This window comes from Podarcis filfolensis (assembly GCF_964270895.1).
Source record: "Podarcis filfolensis genome assembly, chromosome: 12".
NCBI classification, from domain to species: domain Eukaryota; kingdom Metazoa; phylum Chordata; class Lepidosauria; order Squamata; family Lacertidae; genus Podarcis; species Podarcis filfolensis.
The window spans coordinates 20567710-20585555 of record NC_139614.1 but is presented as its reverse complement, the minus strand read 5'-3'; the positions used below and the strand labels follow the sequence as shown (position 1 = coordinate 20585555).

Genomic DNA, 17846 nt, shown 5'->3' with positions numbered 1-17846 from the left:
TGCTGGAAAACAAGCCTTGGTCTGGCTTAAGTGTTACATCTGAATCTGGGCTTCTGATTTGTTTCTCCACAAACCAGGAAGAGTAAGCCAAGAACAAACATTGGTTACTAGTGGTTTCTTTGGAGAGAAATAAACCACGACCCCAGGCCTTGGACATAATGCTAAGCTGGACGAGTTTATCTCCTGGCAGTGTGGAAGAAGCAGGGAGGGAGTAAAGTGACCATAATTACAGCAGTGTGTATAAGCATGCTGCCCATTAAACCAAAGTTTATTTAAACCATGGTTCCAAGTGGTGTGTGAACCAAGCTAACGTTAACATATCTGAAGAGCAGCTTATTTATTTTTGCAAAAAATTTCAGTATGAAAATACATTTGATGGAAATACAGTTCCATCATTTCCATGGTGCACAAGAGGAATGCAGAAGGACATTTTAAACAAATATTGGCACACCTGATAAAATTGGTCATGTTTGAAAATGCATTGCTTTAAATGCCCATTTTACTGCTTTTAGTAGAAACTTTACAATTGCTCTGAATGGGTTTGTGATTTTGCCTCATACAAAACGATGGGAAAGAAGATAATCAGAAATTACTTTCGTAGCATTATATCGCAGGGTGTCCCTGGTCAACAACTTCGGCTGATGCACCCCCGAAAAAAGCTCAACAACTTAGATGGGTAGATCACTGCCAGTTTTTTTTATAGTGGGAGCAGATCGCAGTCTCTTGGAAGTTGGACGTGCCTGCATTATATGAATTAAATGCTGTAGATAATTATTATTTTTAAAAAGGAAATCAAGGCAACTCACAATGTATTTGTTCTACATTTCATATACATGTTGTAAAAGAGCAAAACAAAAATGTTGGAGATTCTTTATTAATGTATTCCAGACTAAACAGCTGAATTGTTGTCACTTAAAAAGAACTCTTATGAATGGAGAGCCACATTCAACTATTTAAACAAAGTAACCAAGATTCAACTTTTGACTCCAGAATTTTAAACAATTCTAGGTTCACACCATGTTATCCCTTTACCCTCAAGTTTGCCAACATCAGGTAATTGGCTTTTGTTAAACATGGGTATTTCTTTTTAGGGAGATGAAAGATTCTATTAGAACAGTACAAACCCAAGTAGAGGTGAAAACTATTCAGTGTGGCTATTTCACTTCATTACCAGCTATGTTGTTTAAATTGATACAAATGGTCTCCTTCTGTTTCTGACTGTCGGCTTGTCTGATTAGTCCAACTAATTGTTTGGGCTCGGGAAGATCTCCTATATCTAAATAGAAGATGTGCAGTTTGTAACCTGCTTAATTCGCCTTATGTCCTGCATGGCCCTCAGTATGGTGTTCATTAAAGTATCAGCTGTTTTGTTTGTAGAAATGGCAGTATAAGCACAGGCATATTTTTCTTTGTTAAAAAGGCCAGATTGTCCATAAATAATACACACTGTGTTGAAAAAGGCAAAAAAAAAAATCATCAGGTACATATGAAGGTATTTTTAAATGTCCCCAAGTAACACCTCCTCCTACAGCTATACTGAAGACAATGACAGCAATTATATTATATGTATTAGATGACAGGGGTTTAGGACAGAATGAAGCCAACTGGTCCAAATGTTGACATTTGTACTGCAACTTAACATTTAAATGACAAATCTAGAAAGCCAGAGTGTACACACACATTCTGCTTAGTTCTCCACCCCTCTCCAAACTGGCTGCTGTACTGAAGTGGATTAGCAATTCAGCAATACGTTATTAATGGGTAAACAAAGAAGAAAGATATGTTTTCTCAGTATTTCTCTCCATCCAAGCTTCATTCCAGCATTACAGTGGTTATTTTTCTGTACCTGCATATTTTGTACCAGCTCCTGCCAACACAGCAGTTTGAAAGCATACCAGCGTGAGTAGATAAATAGGTACTGCTGTGGTGGGTAGATAAATGGTATTTCCATACGCTCTGGCACTCGTCATGGTGTCCCGCGTGCCAGAAGCGGTTTAGTCACGCTGGCCACATGATCCAGAAAAGCTGTCTGTGGACAAACGTCGGCTCCCCTGGCCTGAAAGTGAAGATGAGTGCCGCACCCCACAGTCAAATTCGACTGGACTTAACCACCCAGGGGTCCTTTATGTTCACCTTACTTATTTATTTTTTTATTTTTTTTAAATATTTTTTATAGAAGAATAAACAATCTAACAATAAAAAGCCAAATCAATAAAATGACAGTAAAACAACACAAATACAATAGCAGGGGAAGCCAGAAGTTATTAGCAGCCAACGAAAGCTTGGATGAAGAAGGATATTTTAAATTGCTGGTGTAGGAACCCAATAGTCAGTGCCTGCCTGATCTCCAGGGGAGATCATTCCACAAGGTATGTACCACTGTGTGGTGGACAACTGCAGGCTGTGGTACAGTGAACAGGTCCTCCACAAATCGCTGTGGCTGGTCTGGTCAATACAGGAGAAGATATTCTTTCAGACAACCTGGTTCTGAGCTGTTTGGGGCCTCATAGCTCAGTATTAAAACCTTATACTTGGCTTGATAGTTAACTGGCAGCCACTGCAGTTCTTTCAGAACAGCTATTATACTGAATGCATTTAGGAACTTATCATATTTTTTGCCCTATAGGACGCACTTTTCCCCCTCCAAAAATGAAAGGGAAATGTGTGTGCATCCTATGGGGCGAATGCAGGCTTCAGGAAGCTATCTGCAAGCCGTGGGAGACGCAGCTCTCCCACGGCTAGCGGAGAGCTTGCCTGCACCCAGAAGCTTGGGGCGCGGCTCTCCCACGGCTAGCAGAGACCTTGCCGGCACCCAGGAGCGCTGAGCTGAGCTCAGCATGCCCCAAGTTTCGGGCTTCGCGCAGCCCTCTGCTAGCCGTGGGAGAGTCACGCGGCTCTCCCACGGCTAGCGGAGACCTTGCCGGCACCCAGAAGCTTGGGGCGCGCTGAGCTCAGCATGCCCCAAGCTTTGGGCTTCGCGCAGCGCTCTGCTAGCCGTGGGAGAGCTGCGCAAAGTCGCGCGGCTCTCCCACGGCTAGCGGATGGCAGCCTGTTCTGGGGGCTGGGGTCGGGGGAAGCTCGGGCTTCCCCCGCCCCAGCCCCGCACCTGGGGGGGAAATAATTTTTTTTCTTTATTCCCCCCCCCCCAAAAAACTAGGTGCGTCCTATGGGCCGGTGCGTCCTATGGGGCGAAAAATACGGTGCCTGCCACTTTCTGCACCAACCTTAAGGGTAGCTCCACAAATGGAGGTTTCTTAGAAAACCACTTCAGGATTTTTAAAAAACGAGTTTTCAATATATGCACAGATCATTAGCTAATTGCTAGAGTGGGTCATAAAAAGCAGGATATTCAAAGTGGGTCTTAAGCTCCTTATCAGAGATATTTGAGACACTGTCAAAGTAGTCTCAAGGTCCAGGTAATACTGGGGCACAGACTTGCTTAAATTGGCGCAAATATATGTATGTATGTATGTATGTATGTATGTATGTATGTATTATGTGAATTATAGTGTAATTCTTGAAAAAAATATAACAGTGATGCTCACTGTGTTTAATGCTCTGTCCAAAAAAGAACACTGTATATGGAAATATTAAAGTGATTACAAGACAAGAGGACAACACTGATTAAGAAGCAAGTGACAGGGAAAATTATTACAAGACATAAGTGGAAAAGTGATATGCCAATGGCCTTTGTCACTACAGATCTGTAGCTGTTCAAGTAAAAGCAAACTACACAGAAGCTATTATTAATAAATGACTATTAAAAGCTTGCTAAGTAAGCATCTGGTGTTGGATGCAGCAGAAGAAAGCTTTGCTGCTATTTAGAGGGAATAAAATATGGCAGACTGGATAAGTTTCAGCAGCGAATGTTCTACACAGCCTGAATTGTTCATCACCATTAGCATCCTATTCCAGATAATATTTTTGAATGATATCCTAAACACCTGCCAAAGCATTATAATTTCCTGTTTTGCTCAGCATCTATCTACATAGTTGGATACAACACTTAGTTATTTCTAACCACCACATGATGCAAGGAAATACACCTACCAACATTTGTACCTGGGGTGCTGAAATTATTTACAAAGCATCCACATGGAAGCATGTTCTAATATTCAAAAGGAAAAGCACACGTGAAAATAAAGAATGATAGACAGTAGAACATTGTTCAAGAAGCTAAAGATACCATTATTACAAGACAAAAGTTTAGAAGTGATACACCAATTGTCTTTTCTACACCTACGGTGTATCACTAAGGCAACACACAAAGAGTCTGAGAAGCTTCCAGAGATGGTCAAAGCTGAGATATTTACTGGAATACTCCCAGTGACTGTTACTGATTTCTTGGCTACTCTTGAAAAAGCAATGTCGGCAGTATTTCTACCATTGCTTATAGTTGGGACAGCCAATATGGTGCCCTCCACATCAATTGTGGCACAGGTAACTGCTGTTTTTCGGCCTAGTTGAAGAGTTGCTTCCCTTTGAAGGGATGCCAACCCCCTTGACACACAATGTGAGATTTTGCAGTGGCGTTGTCAGTGCATATCAACACGTGGAATGGTGCTGAAGCTGTGCAAAGTGGACCAAAGCCAACCTGGCTGCCCGCAACTTGAGCCAATTGATGGATCGCCTTTTTTCGGTTGCTGTCCAAACCCCTTGCACATATTGAGCTTGCCAATGCCCCCCCCATCCTTGGAGGAATCTAGAGGGTATGACCATCAAGAGATGTGGAGCAAGGTAAGGGCTGTTCAACCATGGAATGGACTCTCTTTCATAGGCTGGATGGCCATCTGTCATAGATGCTTTAGCTGAGATTCCTGCAGTGCAGTGTTGAACGAGATGGCCCTCAGGATCCCTTCCAGCTCTACAATTCTATGATTCCATGCTATGAGTATGCTGATGACACCCAACACTATTTCACCTTGTCAACTGAGCCAAGTGAGGTTGTACCAGTCCTGAATAGTCCCTGGATGCAGTGGTGGGCTGGATGAAGGTCAATAAACTGAGAATGATTCCAGTCTGTAGGTGCTTCTCATGCTGTATGCAGACATACAGCCTGCAGGTTTATTGTTTTACTGCGGGTTATTGTTTTAATAATCATATATGTGTAAACCACCCTGAGATTAGTTATGATAGCATAGAAATGTACTGAATAAATGAATGATATTCTGGGGATGCTCCGAGATCCAACAGTGTCACTGGAGGCAGCTATAGCTGTTCTTGAATAGTGACAGTCTTGCTACCATGATTCATTAATTCCTATAACGCAATGATCTCTTAGTTACAGAGCCCATCCTGCCCCTTCATATTAAATTCCTGAGTTGCAACATTTGGGATAGGAAAATTACATAAAGTCCACTCCACCCCTAATATCTGCTGCATACCTTATTTTAAATAATAGCATAAAACTGAGATGATGAATCTTGGATGCATATGGCACTAAATTAAAATGCAGTCTGTGTTTCACTGTAAAAAAGCCATGAAGATGAAATGGATGCTTTATATAAAATATTTACATATAGAACGTAAAAATGTACTATGGTTGGTAACCTTTATGACTTTGGGGAACCATGTATTTACATATCTCTATCTTCGCATGTGCGTATCTGTGTGTTGTGTATATATTTTTAACAGTTGACAGCTGTTTTAGAGCATACAGAGAAGCCAAGCTGAATGAGGGCCTTGATTACTTCAAGATTAGCTATCTTAAGTTTCTATTCATTTTAAGTGTTGTTAGTGCGAAGAGTCATTAGTCACTTCCTTGTCTCATAGAACATCAGCATACATTTACATTGTTAATGAACATTTGGGGTAAATGAATTAATGGCACTTTTAAACATCAATTCAATACTAATAACTTTGTATGTTGCAGCAATGTTAAGGTTCAGATAAAAACTATAAAGTCTTCTGTGTCTAGGTAACTAATTGCTCAAGGCACGCACACACGCGCACACACACAAAGTACAACTGATTAAAAATACTTCCCAAAGATGTTAAAAATCATGGTTAAGAACTAACATTTTATTCTATACTATTAATTGATGTAGGCTGAGAAAAACCAAGCAATCATGAACTTAAAAATGTTTCATTAAAATAGCTTCCTAGTATGTCCAAACTTTTAAATATGAATGATACATTCTGTTGGACTAGTGTAATGTAAAATATTTGGATAACCAAATATTTGAGTAACTGTGAACATAATTTACATAAAAGCACATTAATTTTTGAAGACACATTGAATTATTAAGTTCACTGATTTTTGATAAGCCAGATATGAACAACAAGGCATGAACAACAAGGCATTTGATTATCATAACATTTCCCCTATTTTTGTGCCCTCGGGGAAGGAACAAGTAGGATAATTCTATCATAATTTCAAAATGTACTTACAGCGGTAGTGGGCTTGTATGGTGGGACCAAGCCACTCTCCTGACACCAGCATAACTGCTGTTTTCCTGGGCAGGGCTGGGGCAATAGTGAGATAAGGGCTATGAGGGTGTACTGGATGAGCCAGTGCTGCCAATCTGGCACTCCAACTGGGGCATCTGTGCAGCCCCAACCTCAGCTATGACTCAGAGCTATGAGCAACAGTGGTGCTGGTGAATGGAGGGCCAGTTCTTTGGCTCTGCTCCCCTGCATTAGCTGCTGAATAATGCCGACAAAGGTCCGTATAGTTAAAGTTAGAGCTATGGTTTTCCCAGTAGTGATGTATGGAATTGAGAGCTGGACCATAAAGAAGGCTGATAGCCGAAGAATTGATGCGTTTGAATTATGGTGCTGGAGGAGACTCTTGAGAGGCCCATGGACTGCAAGAAGATCAAACCTATCCATTCTTAAGGAAATCAGCCCTGGAAGGACAAATCCTGAAGCTGAGGCGCCAATACTTTGGCCACCTCATGCGAAGACTCCCTGGAAAAGACCCTGATGTTGGGAAAGATTAAGGGCACAAGGAGAAGGGGACGACAGAGGACAAGATGGTTGGAGAGTGTGAGTTTGACCAAACTGCGGGAGGCAGTGGAAGACAGGAGTGCCTGGTGTGCTCTGGTCCATGGGGTCACAAAGAGTCAGACACGACTGAACAACAACAAATAGCCACAATTATTAAGACCCACATTTGTCTACATTCAGCAACAGTGGCTGAGATCCAACATAGCATAAGTGGGCATCCACTCACACAATGGGGCTTCTCCTTCATTTCCTACTCCCTGAAGCAAATTCTGAGTGCACACAGGGGGTTGGAGGAGAGAAGAGAATTAAAAGTCCTATTACACAAGTAGCCTTTGTATGTTGTGCAGAGTATCTGAAAAGGATACCTATGCACATTTAGCTACACATGCATGGACACCCCTTTCCAATGCTTCACTGTAATGTGCTGAGGTCAGGGTCAGGGGGCCACCCACACTGAGACTGGGGCTAGGGGTATGTGGTCCTGCTTACCCCTCTAAGTATTGTATATATATGGGCAGAGCATCTGAAGAACCAAATAGTAGTCAGTAATAGCAGATGAGTAGGAAGTTCAACTAACAAATTTGCATCATTCAAAGTACTATGTTTACATTTCACCTTCAATTCTGAAAATCTGTGGCCTCAAAATAAATAGTATGCCAATATATCATCATAGATCTAGTTGTGTGGCCACATCAACCTGCCCAAATATTATGATCCTTATGGTTCCACTTTCAGGAATGAGGTGAGTAAGAGTGAGAGCCTTTTCAGCTGCGGCTTACTATCTCCATGTCCTTGCTGGATTCATCTCTGTTGAACTTAAGAGACTGAAAACACTTCCTTTCTCTGTAGTGGTTTTTTTAATCTGCCCCTCTACATCTTACAGTGTGTTTTTACTACTGCAAGTATTTTAATTTTTTTTTTGTTTTATTCTTTCACTGTGCTTTTACTTTGTTGGTGATTCCTGAGTATTTTTAAGATATAGTATACAATATTGTTTAGCTTGAGAAACAAATGAACATCACACACAATATATTAGGACAGGAGTGTCAAAGTTGACAGCTTTGATTAACAATTAAAGGTACAAGGAGATTGGAAAGTTCTGCTTGGATTGTGTTAACAATGCCAAATTCAAATTTAATAGGGAATTGCTAAATCTTATTTTACCGAACGAATTACTAAAACACGAAGAAAACCAAATGAAATAATAGGAAACATAAAATAACGACCAGGTTTTGGTAATAAGAAATGGGGGGGGGGGAGTTAAAGAGCTCATATTTACATGATTCCTATAGTGGATTTCAATATCACTGTTTTGTTTATGATAAGAAAAGATAACAGGGAATTAAACGTTTGACTAGTGTTTCAGTATGAAAATAGTTGAATGTTTCTGGTTTTTGTTAGGGCCAGAATGACCAACACACACAGCGAAATGTTTCTTAAAACATTTCTGTTCAGTTATGTTTTGTTTGGGGCAGGGGAGATGGAAGACATCATAAACACATAGCCGTTCAAAAATTCTCATACATTTTCTAAAACGTTAAGTGTAAAAATGATCAACTCACCTTCGTCAGGCTTGTTCACATAACTTTGCAGGGGATCAATGCCTATTTCCTGCTCTTCAGCTTGTAAAGGATGGCTAGTTTCAGTGATGGAATGGTACATATTGACACTTGGCACTTTCAATAAGTAGTAATTACCTGGGTGAATAAACAAAAACTAAAGATTAATCAAAACAGCCTCCTAATTCTATACTGCAATAAGGTAGCAAAGATCTCAGAAAACTCAGTATTGTTTAGCTTGTCGTCTAAACATACTATTTTCACTAGTTTAGCAGAAAGGGGGAGGAATATTGCATTATATGTATCATTATATTTTTCCTCGTGATATAAGAGGTTCTCTTAATATGTAAACTTTCTCCACCATTCCTACAAATCTGGTGGACAATCTGGTGCTCTTTTCTGTTATTATAACAATGAATGTGACAATGTTTTAATGAATGGGGGAAATATATTGGATACAAAACTCTGTTGCACTCCATTCATTTTTCAGGCATGATAGGAAGCATGTGCTAAAGTTGTTTTATTTTACTTTTAATAAGTTGTTAATTTCCATTTGAACAGTGTTCTTAAAGTATTAAGTAAGCTAACACTTTGTGAGGAAAAAATGCCACTTTTCCTAATAGTGAACTTACTGTGCAGAGTATATTAAGATTTAATATTACCTCATTTGCAATAACTGTTTATAAAAAGATTGCTTTAGCAAAGTATGGTGCCCTACAGCAGTTATTGGAATCAACTCCCATTATTCTTGAACACTAACCCATGCTGGTTGGAGCTATGATTGAAGCTGATGAGAACTGTAGTCTAGGAACATTTGAAGGTTACCATGTTGGCTACTATATAGGATGACAAATGGCTACCCCAATGTCAAAATAAAGAAGAAATATAATTGCCAAAGTCCTCTCTTAAAAACATTATCACAGAAATACATGCAAAAGGAACAGACAAGATTAAAGTTCCATCCAAAGTAGCAACAAAAAACCCCAAAAAAGGCTACTGGAAAATTATTTTTACATCAGAATTAAAAACAAAAAATCAATGATCAATACCTATTAGCCTAACTACTCTGAATACCAAGGAATTCCTATGATAATTTTAGTGTTTTAATTTTTAAACAGCAAAGAAAATCAAACCATTATGGTGACTCATGGGACATTTCCTAGAAAATGAGTGATTATTTTTACTGGTTTATAATGGCCTGCAAAACATTTTTCTACTTTTATGTAAAGCAATTAAACAAAATCATTACATATTACTAAAAAGTATATTGATATGTGATTTAGGAGCTACTATTCATTCAAAAATACAATCCTAAATAAATTAACTAGGGAATAAACCCTACTGAGCACAAATGGGTAAGCACGGACACATGCAAACATGTGCAGTGAGATATAAGACCTGTTGTTTCACCTTCTCTAGACAAATAAATAAAAATTTACAACTTTATTGTAGCTGTAAAAATGTGGGTGGGGGAAAGCAGCTCAGGGTTCCTCAGTTATCTGAGCAGGATGGGAGTCACACAAGCACAGTTCCTTCTTCCATCATTGGGATTTTATTTCTTTATTGTATTTATGTCAGACCACAAAGCAACAAATGAATAATATTGCATTAACTGACACCCAGTTGGAACTTGCCAAAATTTGGACTGACATCCTTATTTGTTGCAAAAATCCACTGCTCCAGATTGGGAAAGGCAAGCCATTAGGGATGTACAGCCACATCACCTATATTGGTACTAGAATTATTATTATTCTCTATCCTAAATATTTCTGTGAATATAGGCAATCTGTTGGAGCTAATGATGAAGACTAATATCCTTTTTAAACGGGATTTCTGAAAAAGTCTGTATTTAATGCCTTTCTTAGAAAGATTAAGGTACAGCGTATGGTATATAACTCTTTCAGTAAAGTAATTTAGCTCTGACCCTAGAATTATAGGCTGTAAAAGATCAAGGTGATTTACCTCAGCAATTTAGATCACCAAGGAAAAAAGGCCAATTTAAATCAATGATTTAAAGCAAAAATTTCCAATTATTATTTAGATACTTCCTAAATAAAAGTACATACTAATTGGCTGCTGTTACCATAAAAACACATTAATGGAAAACTGAATAGAGCCTTTATGCCATCTCAGAGGATACATTATAAGTTTCTATTCTTAAATAATGTAATGATCATGTCAAGCTGTATTAGAATTACACTAACAGTACAAATGTCTAGATATAATTTCCAGGTGAAAGACCAATGGAAACATTGGTTTGGATCCATCTTTCCCCTTTCTAAGTAAAATACCCTTCTGTTTACAAGCAGAGAGCTCTGGTTTTCTCAAAAACTCTTATCAGAGAGTTGAGGAACTTTCCAGAGTGTAATCAATGCACTATGGTGGACCACAACCATAAAAGGCAAAGGATGCATGAATGGAAGTACTTTCTATTTATATAAACAATCATATTACATGGATCTATTTGTCATTTTCCTGACAACCATCTCTGTCTACCTTCAGAATTTGCATACTTATAGTATTGATCCAGAATAAGAGCTAGTTTTTTGCTGGCCTAAAGCAAACAACAACCACAAAAACAAGATGGAATTTGTGCGCCAATGCCCACCAGGGTGGGGGGTGGAGGTGTACAAAGGGTGGAAATGCCACAACACCAACTTGGAATCGAAACGCTTACAACTTTATTGATTACAGATGTAAGTTGGCTTTGACATAGGCATTTGGTATGTATACTGAATCAGCCAATCCTGTTGCTGGCTGTTAACTCCATCGGGGTCGATCCTGAGATTAAGGAACCTCCCCCCCCCCGATGCAAATCAAATAAGGCAATCCCACAAGGTCTCAATTTGGGGGTACAGTGGTACCTTTGTTGTCAAACTTAACCTGTTCCGGGAGTCCGTTCGACTCCTGGAATGGCTCAAAAACCAAGGCTCAACTTTCAATTGGCTGCAGGAGTTTCCTGCACTCAATCAGAAGCCGCGTTGGACATTCAGCTTCTGTAAAATGTACAGAAACCGGAACACTCACTTCTGGGTTTGCAGCGTTTGGGAGCCAAATTGTTCGGGAGCAAAGCCATTCGACAACCAAGGTACCATTGCATTCTCTGGCTTGTTAGCCCCGTCTGGGCTTTTGGACAGAACCCTACTAGATCAGAGGGTGGGGCATACCCATGCACCCATGCATCCAACCCCTTAGCTTAGACTAAGTATCCAACCCAATGCCTTTTTTTTTTCACCAAACGTTCTGACACTTACTGTGAGGAAGGCAAAAAGCTCCAGGCAGGGCCAATTTGTCTGCAGGCAAATTCCTCCCTGGCCCAAAATATTAATTTCACAGCATTAATTAATGCTGACTTATTAATTCCACAGAAAGGACATACATGTGCTATGCCCGCTTACCTCCGGGTAGAGCCAATAACATACAAGGTGGGAGGCTGGGATATCCAATTCTGACTGTGTCTCATGCTTGCAGCGCAGCCAGCTTTTATTTACGTCAGAGCCAGAGGTACCACTGTATTCTGGTGGACCTGAAAGAAGACTGACCCCCACAGGTCCATTGCCAGACCATCGTCCATCCAAGGGCCATAATTGGCCCATTTGAATTTAAAGATTTGATGGGCAACCAGCCAGCCCCCCAACTGGATGTGTTCAACAGTGACATCAGCCGGCCATGCGGACTGTCGGCATCTGGGGGTCGATAGGCCAGCTGGCTCAGCCCCAGCTGGATTGTCTACCACTCAACCTTACCGCTGCGGAGATACATCGACCTCTGGCTCCAACGTAAATCAGCGACTCAAGCCTGCTGACTTGAGCACACTTTACTTAGCAGAGTAAACTGCACAACAGAAGAGGATTGAGGCTGTAGGTGCATACTAAAACTACATAAATCAGGACAAAGAAACATGTCGTCTCTCCTTGCCGTCTTCTCAGAGAGAGACTCAAAACAAAAGCAATACACAGAGCGGAAGTTCCGCTCACGGGGCCCAGCAGTCTGTGCTGGAATGTAAACAGGCATGTGACATTGTAACAATCCCACATATCTGCAACAAAAGGTGGAATGGAATTTCCCAACACAAGACTTTTCTCCCCTGCCGCCTGTAAGTGGTCTTTTATTACACTCAACTTGCATAACAGACCTTAGCTGAAAAAAGCCTGATCTCCTTACAGAAACATATTCCTTAAGAAGTTTTACCCACTAAAATTGAAGCCCAGCAAATTTATTTCTTAGTGGACATATACGTAAAGGTAGTAAATGCTTCCTGTTCCACAAAGGGATGCTTACAGCATGATGTGTTTAATAAACTGTACTATCACACAAATATTAAATATAGAAAACAAATATATTTTGTTTTATTCATTCAATATATTTACAGTTCACTTTTCTACCACTAAAAAGTGTGCACATATATATATATATATATATATATATATATATATATATATATTACAATTGCAGAACTACAGTAGACTTACTGCAAATTTGTTTTTATTCTTATAAATATTGCAAGGTAATTGCAATTAGATATTTCACTAATCTACACATCATTTGAAAACTTATCTGTAACATGTTTTTCATAGTAATTAGTTCTAGAGGTTTGACTAAGCATTTGTATTATTTGTTTTTAAAAATATATTATTAAAATTGTTGACAATTTGCCTTTCCTCTTGAAATCTCAGCACACAAGGCATATTAAAAGTAATATCATTAAACAATTGAAAGCACCCAATAAATGCCAATTAGCAACACAGATCATAGTAGCAGAAACATGAAGGCCACCTAATCAGGACCGACTGAAAGATCTTTCGATGAATGCCAACTGTGGCTGATGTTGAAAAACCAAAAAAGGAGGGCAACAAATCTTTCTAAGGATGAGATTCGACATCTCAATGGTATAGAAGAGGTGGCCCTGCCTTCACACCACTCTTTGTACTCTAAAGACTACAATTCTTATTATCCCTGATGATTGGTCATACCGGCTGGGGTAAAAAATCACATAGAGGGCTTTACATTGGCTATCTCTGTACAGTGGCAGAATTTCTGAATGAATTTCTGGACACTTTCCAAAAGCAGGCCCACATATTACAACAGTCTAATCTAGATGCAACTTGGGCAAGAATCACCACAGCCAAGCCATTTTTATTATTGGAAATAGTTCTGAACCAAAATAAAAAAAAATCAGATTATTCAAGACAATGTATCTAAATACACTTTTACTAATTTGGAAAAATAATTGTTCTGCAGATGCCTATAACAAAAACATCTGGTGCTGAGAACAGAGAGAGACTTGCTTTTCACTGAACCTACATTAAAATCGTCACCTTACCTTTAAGATCAAACAGATCACAGCAGTCTGAAATTCAATCTGGTGTCTCTCATACACACACACACACACACACACACACACCCCACCACCACACCAAGTATCAACTTCGTATTAGCATTCCCCAATAAACAGATGCTTGATTCAGCAAAGTAGTGTATAAGTACTTGGAAGTTTATTCTACATGTATATATAAAAAAGTGAGGTCCTTTTTAAAATTTTACTACCTCAAGATTAAATAGTGAATTGGAACATGAAGAATTATCATGAAATTTCTGAAATCATAAGACTGCAATCCTAAACCTACTTATCTGGAAGCAGAGAATTTTTCAGAATTCTCACTCAATAACATCATGCTTCATAGGCGCTCAACCTAGGAACAATCCAGTGATATTACAAGTTTGATTCTGAAAGCTGCTAGGAATTTTGTTTCAAAAGGATTTCTAGTTTCCATAGAAGCACAATAATGTCCCTTAAAATAAGTTACTGATATATCTATTTAGGGCACAAAATGTATTCAAAAGAGTCACATGCACAAATATCACAATTCAAGAGAAGAGAATTTATGTATTAAAGTTAAATGTGCTGCTTTTACCACCTCTTGCAGGTCCTCAGTGACAGTTCTACTTTCACTAATTAATGACTGAAACCTAAGACAGATTCTTGAAGAATGGCCCTGGTTGGCATAACTCTGTCAAAAGAACTTCAGATCAGTAAAAGTAGGCCAAGCTTTACAATTCCTGACAAAGAATTTTGAGTTACTAAAAACTGCAATACTTCACACCACTGATCTCCTGAAACTGCAGAAAACAGAAAATGGTATTTTGGCGTAGGAACATCATAGCACATGCAATAAAAACAAGATGGCTTAGCATGACTACTCAAGTTCCACAATCCGCACTGAAGAAACGGTTTCATATACTAAAATACAGTGGTACCATGGGTTAAGAACTTAATTCGTTCCAGAGATCCGTTCTTAACCTGAAACTGTTCTTAACCTGAATCACCACTTTAGCTAATGGGGGCCTCCCGCTGCCGCCGCACCGCCAGAGCACGATTTCTGTTCTCATCCTGAAGCAAAGTTCTTAACCCGAGGTACTAGTTCTGGGTTAGCGGAGTCTGTAAACTGAAGCGTCTGTAACCTGAAGCATATGTAACCCAAGGTACCACTGAAGCATTTATTGTCCTTTATCTATCTATTGAAGGCCTTCCCTTTTCAACCAGCCAGATAAGTGAATATTTTTATTCCAGTCTGAATTTGCATTGGATTTCAAACTGTTTTTATAACAAATTGTTTTGTTTTCTATATGACATTGTTTTATAGTTGATGTTCCTATCGTTAAATCACTCTGAGGTGTTTTATAGGAAGCAATTCATAAACAGAATTAAATAAGTAATAAATACTGTAAAAGCAGCTTCACTGAGCGGGTCAGCTGGAACTCTGAACATGCCCTGGAGCAGTATGTTTCTTTTGGCTCTGCTTTGTGTAATCAGTGCAGTGCAACTGCATAGGCAATAGCATTTTAAGCCAAATAAATATCTTCCCACAGCAGCGGCCATGTATGGAAATGAATCATTGCATGGGCCACAACGTAAATGCATGTAATCACTGCCATATCTGTTGCAATGATACTTCTCTGGCTCTCACCGCTTGAGGCAATGAGTGTAAAAAAGACAAATATGAGTAAAAATTGGGCCACCTATGAACAATTACTAATAGAGATGGAGAACCAATGGAAGCTAAAGCCACATGAAGATGTAAAATGTATGGTGAATGATTGGCTGCATTATCGTCAAGTTAATGAAATGTTTAAAGATAAAAACAAAAATGGATTTTGATATACAAAATCAAGATTTGAATTGGAATTATTAAATAACAGAGTTAAAATATTACCTAAAATGTATAAATTACTACTGGGATGGCATTTGAAAGATGAGGAAGTTAAATCGGTTATGATTCATTGGGCCAAAGATATTGGTCATAATATACAAATAGAGGATTGGGGGAAATTATGGAAAGAGGGAATAAAATTTACTGCTTGCAGTGCATTGAAAGAAAACATTATGAAAATGATGTACATGTGGTATATAACACCAGTGAAGTTAGCTAAAATGTACAAAACAGATAACAAATGTTGGAAATGTAAAGAAAAGGAGGGTACTTTTTACCATATGTGGTGGGAATGTAAGAAAGTGAAGGACTTTTTATAATTTTATAATGAATCGAAAAAAATGTTGAAATATACATTTGTTAAAAAACCAGAAGCCCTTCTACTGGGTATTGTGGGTACGAAAATTCATATGAATGATAAAAAAATGTTTTTATAACTGCAGCAAGGATATTGTTAGCCCAAAGATGGAAGCAAGAAGAAATGCCAGCTAAAGAAGAGTGGCAAGAGAAATTGATGAACTATGCTGAGATGGCGAGATTAACCGGGAAATTCAGAACCAGCAGGACCAGACTTTTCTAAAGGAATGGAAGAAGCTTTCAATGTATTTGGAAAGCAACTGTAACCAACTGACATCACTTGTAGGGTTAAAAGTAGTTTTGTAAGGAGTAATATATAAATTATTGTGAAAAGAATTAAGAATAGGTATTAAGATTTGAATTTATAGCAATAACTGTAGTAAAAAAAATGCATAATTGGAAAGGATTTTAGAAAACCATCAGTTGAGGTTGAAGGAAGTCTTAGGCTGTGATAGCCAAAGACTTTGAAATGATGTTTAAAAGGATGTTATGCTGGAAAATATGTGTAAAAACCAATAAAAAATTATTTATTAAAAAAAGCAATGATACTTCTCATACATCTCATAGATTCCCTAATTGATCAGCATTGTGGGTTTAATGCTTGCTAGACTGTTCCATGTCTCTTCAAGCTCTGACCCCTGTCCTAACTTCAGGGATGCCTGTGAGAGCAAGACTTCTTCAGCTTAACTAGAAATTTCTCCTTGGCATGGCTAAAGGGTTGCCTTGTGAGGTATGCATTCTCACCTGGGCTGGCTGGGTACCCATTCAGAAAAGCTAATTGTATCTGCAAACTGTAAAGGGCTCCTCACTTGATTTCCAAATCACTGCACAAACAATCTGGTCTGTGATCCTGCAGGCCTAGTGAAACACAGCTCTCGCTACCTCATGACAGGTGGTATCTCTTTTCTTTCTACTACCTTTCTCATTTTCCTAATTTTGGTCTCTTTCAATCCTTGTATTATCCAAACCCCAGTCATTTGCATTTGTACTTTTCTATTGGTGCATATAGGCTTAAACTACAACTCTGTTAATAGGCACTCTCTCTGCTCCATCTTTTTCTAGCCAGGGTAGCAGGATTAGTTTGGAAAGTCTGTGTAACTTGCTATTTTGCTTTGTTTACTGGCACTTCAAGACATCAAGCCATTTTACTCACTATCTGCCATTTTGTGTTAATATTTTAATTATAGTAACATTTGTGGTTCTTGCTAATTCCCACAGGAAAGCAAGACAGTATCGGTGGTTTTAAATTGGCTGATTTAAAATGGCAATAACCTGGAGCAGTTGCTATTGTGGCAAACAATTAATTCCAGAGCAAAAGATCCCCAAAGTGTTACTTTCGTGAGCATACGTGTACGTTATGGGTTTAAACGTAAGCAGTGCTTTTTTCTGGGGGGACGAAGGGGGACACCCCCCCTAAACATTTTGTGAATCTAAGTTTGGCCTCATTGAGGGGCAGTATTTCAATACGAGTAGGAAAATGAGAGTACCGCTAAACATTTTTCTTTTAGGAAAAAAGCACTGCTTGTAAGTGTGAATAGAGAGATATGCAGATCAGTTAACAGAGACAACAACATCACAATTTCAGACATCTGAAACAGAGTGCCTATATTTCTCTTGTATCAACCTTTTAAACTATTACATATTTCTTTTAAACAAATGTTTCTGAAGCCCTACTCAGAAAGTGTAGTTTCTAAAGCCTGACATTTCTCAGAGACCTCTTCTTGAGTTGTCTGGGGACTGGCTTGTAGGGAAGGGATCAAGCCCCTTCTTC

General features: G+C 38.9%; 1 protein-coding gene across 29 annotated transcripts in view; it reads right to left on the bottom strand.

Moving 5' to 3' along the window:
- Positions 1-17846, bottom strand: part of TBC1D5 (TBC1 domain family member 5) — a 248346-nt gene that overhangs the window by 151303 nt on the left and 79197 nt on the right. For all 29 annotated transcript variants that reach the window (XM_083577774.1, XM_083577783.1, XM_083577770.1 and 26 more), the window contains one exon: positions 8511-8645. In XM_083577774.1, the coding sequence (XP_083433900.1) occupies positions 8511-8610 (100 nt within the window). In that variant the 5' untranslated portion in view covers positions 8611-8645. The remainder of the gene's footprint in view (positions 1-8510; positions 8646-17846) is intronic.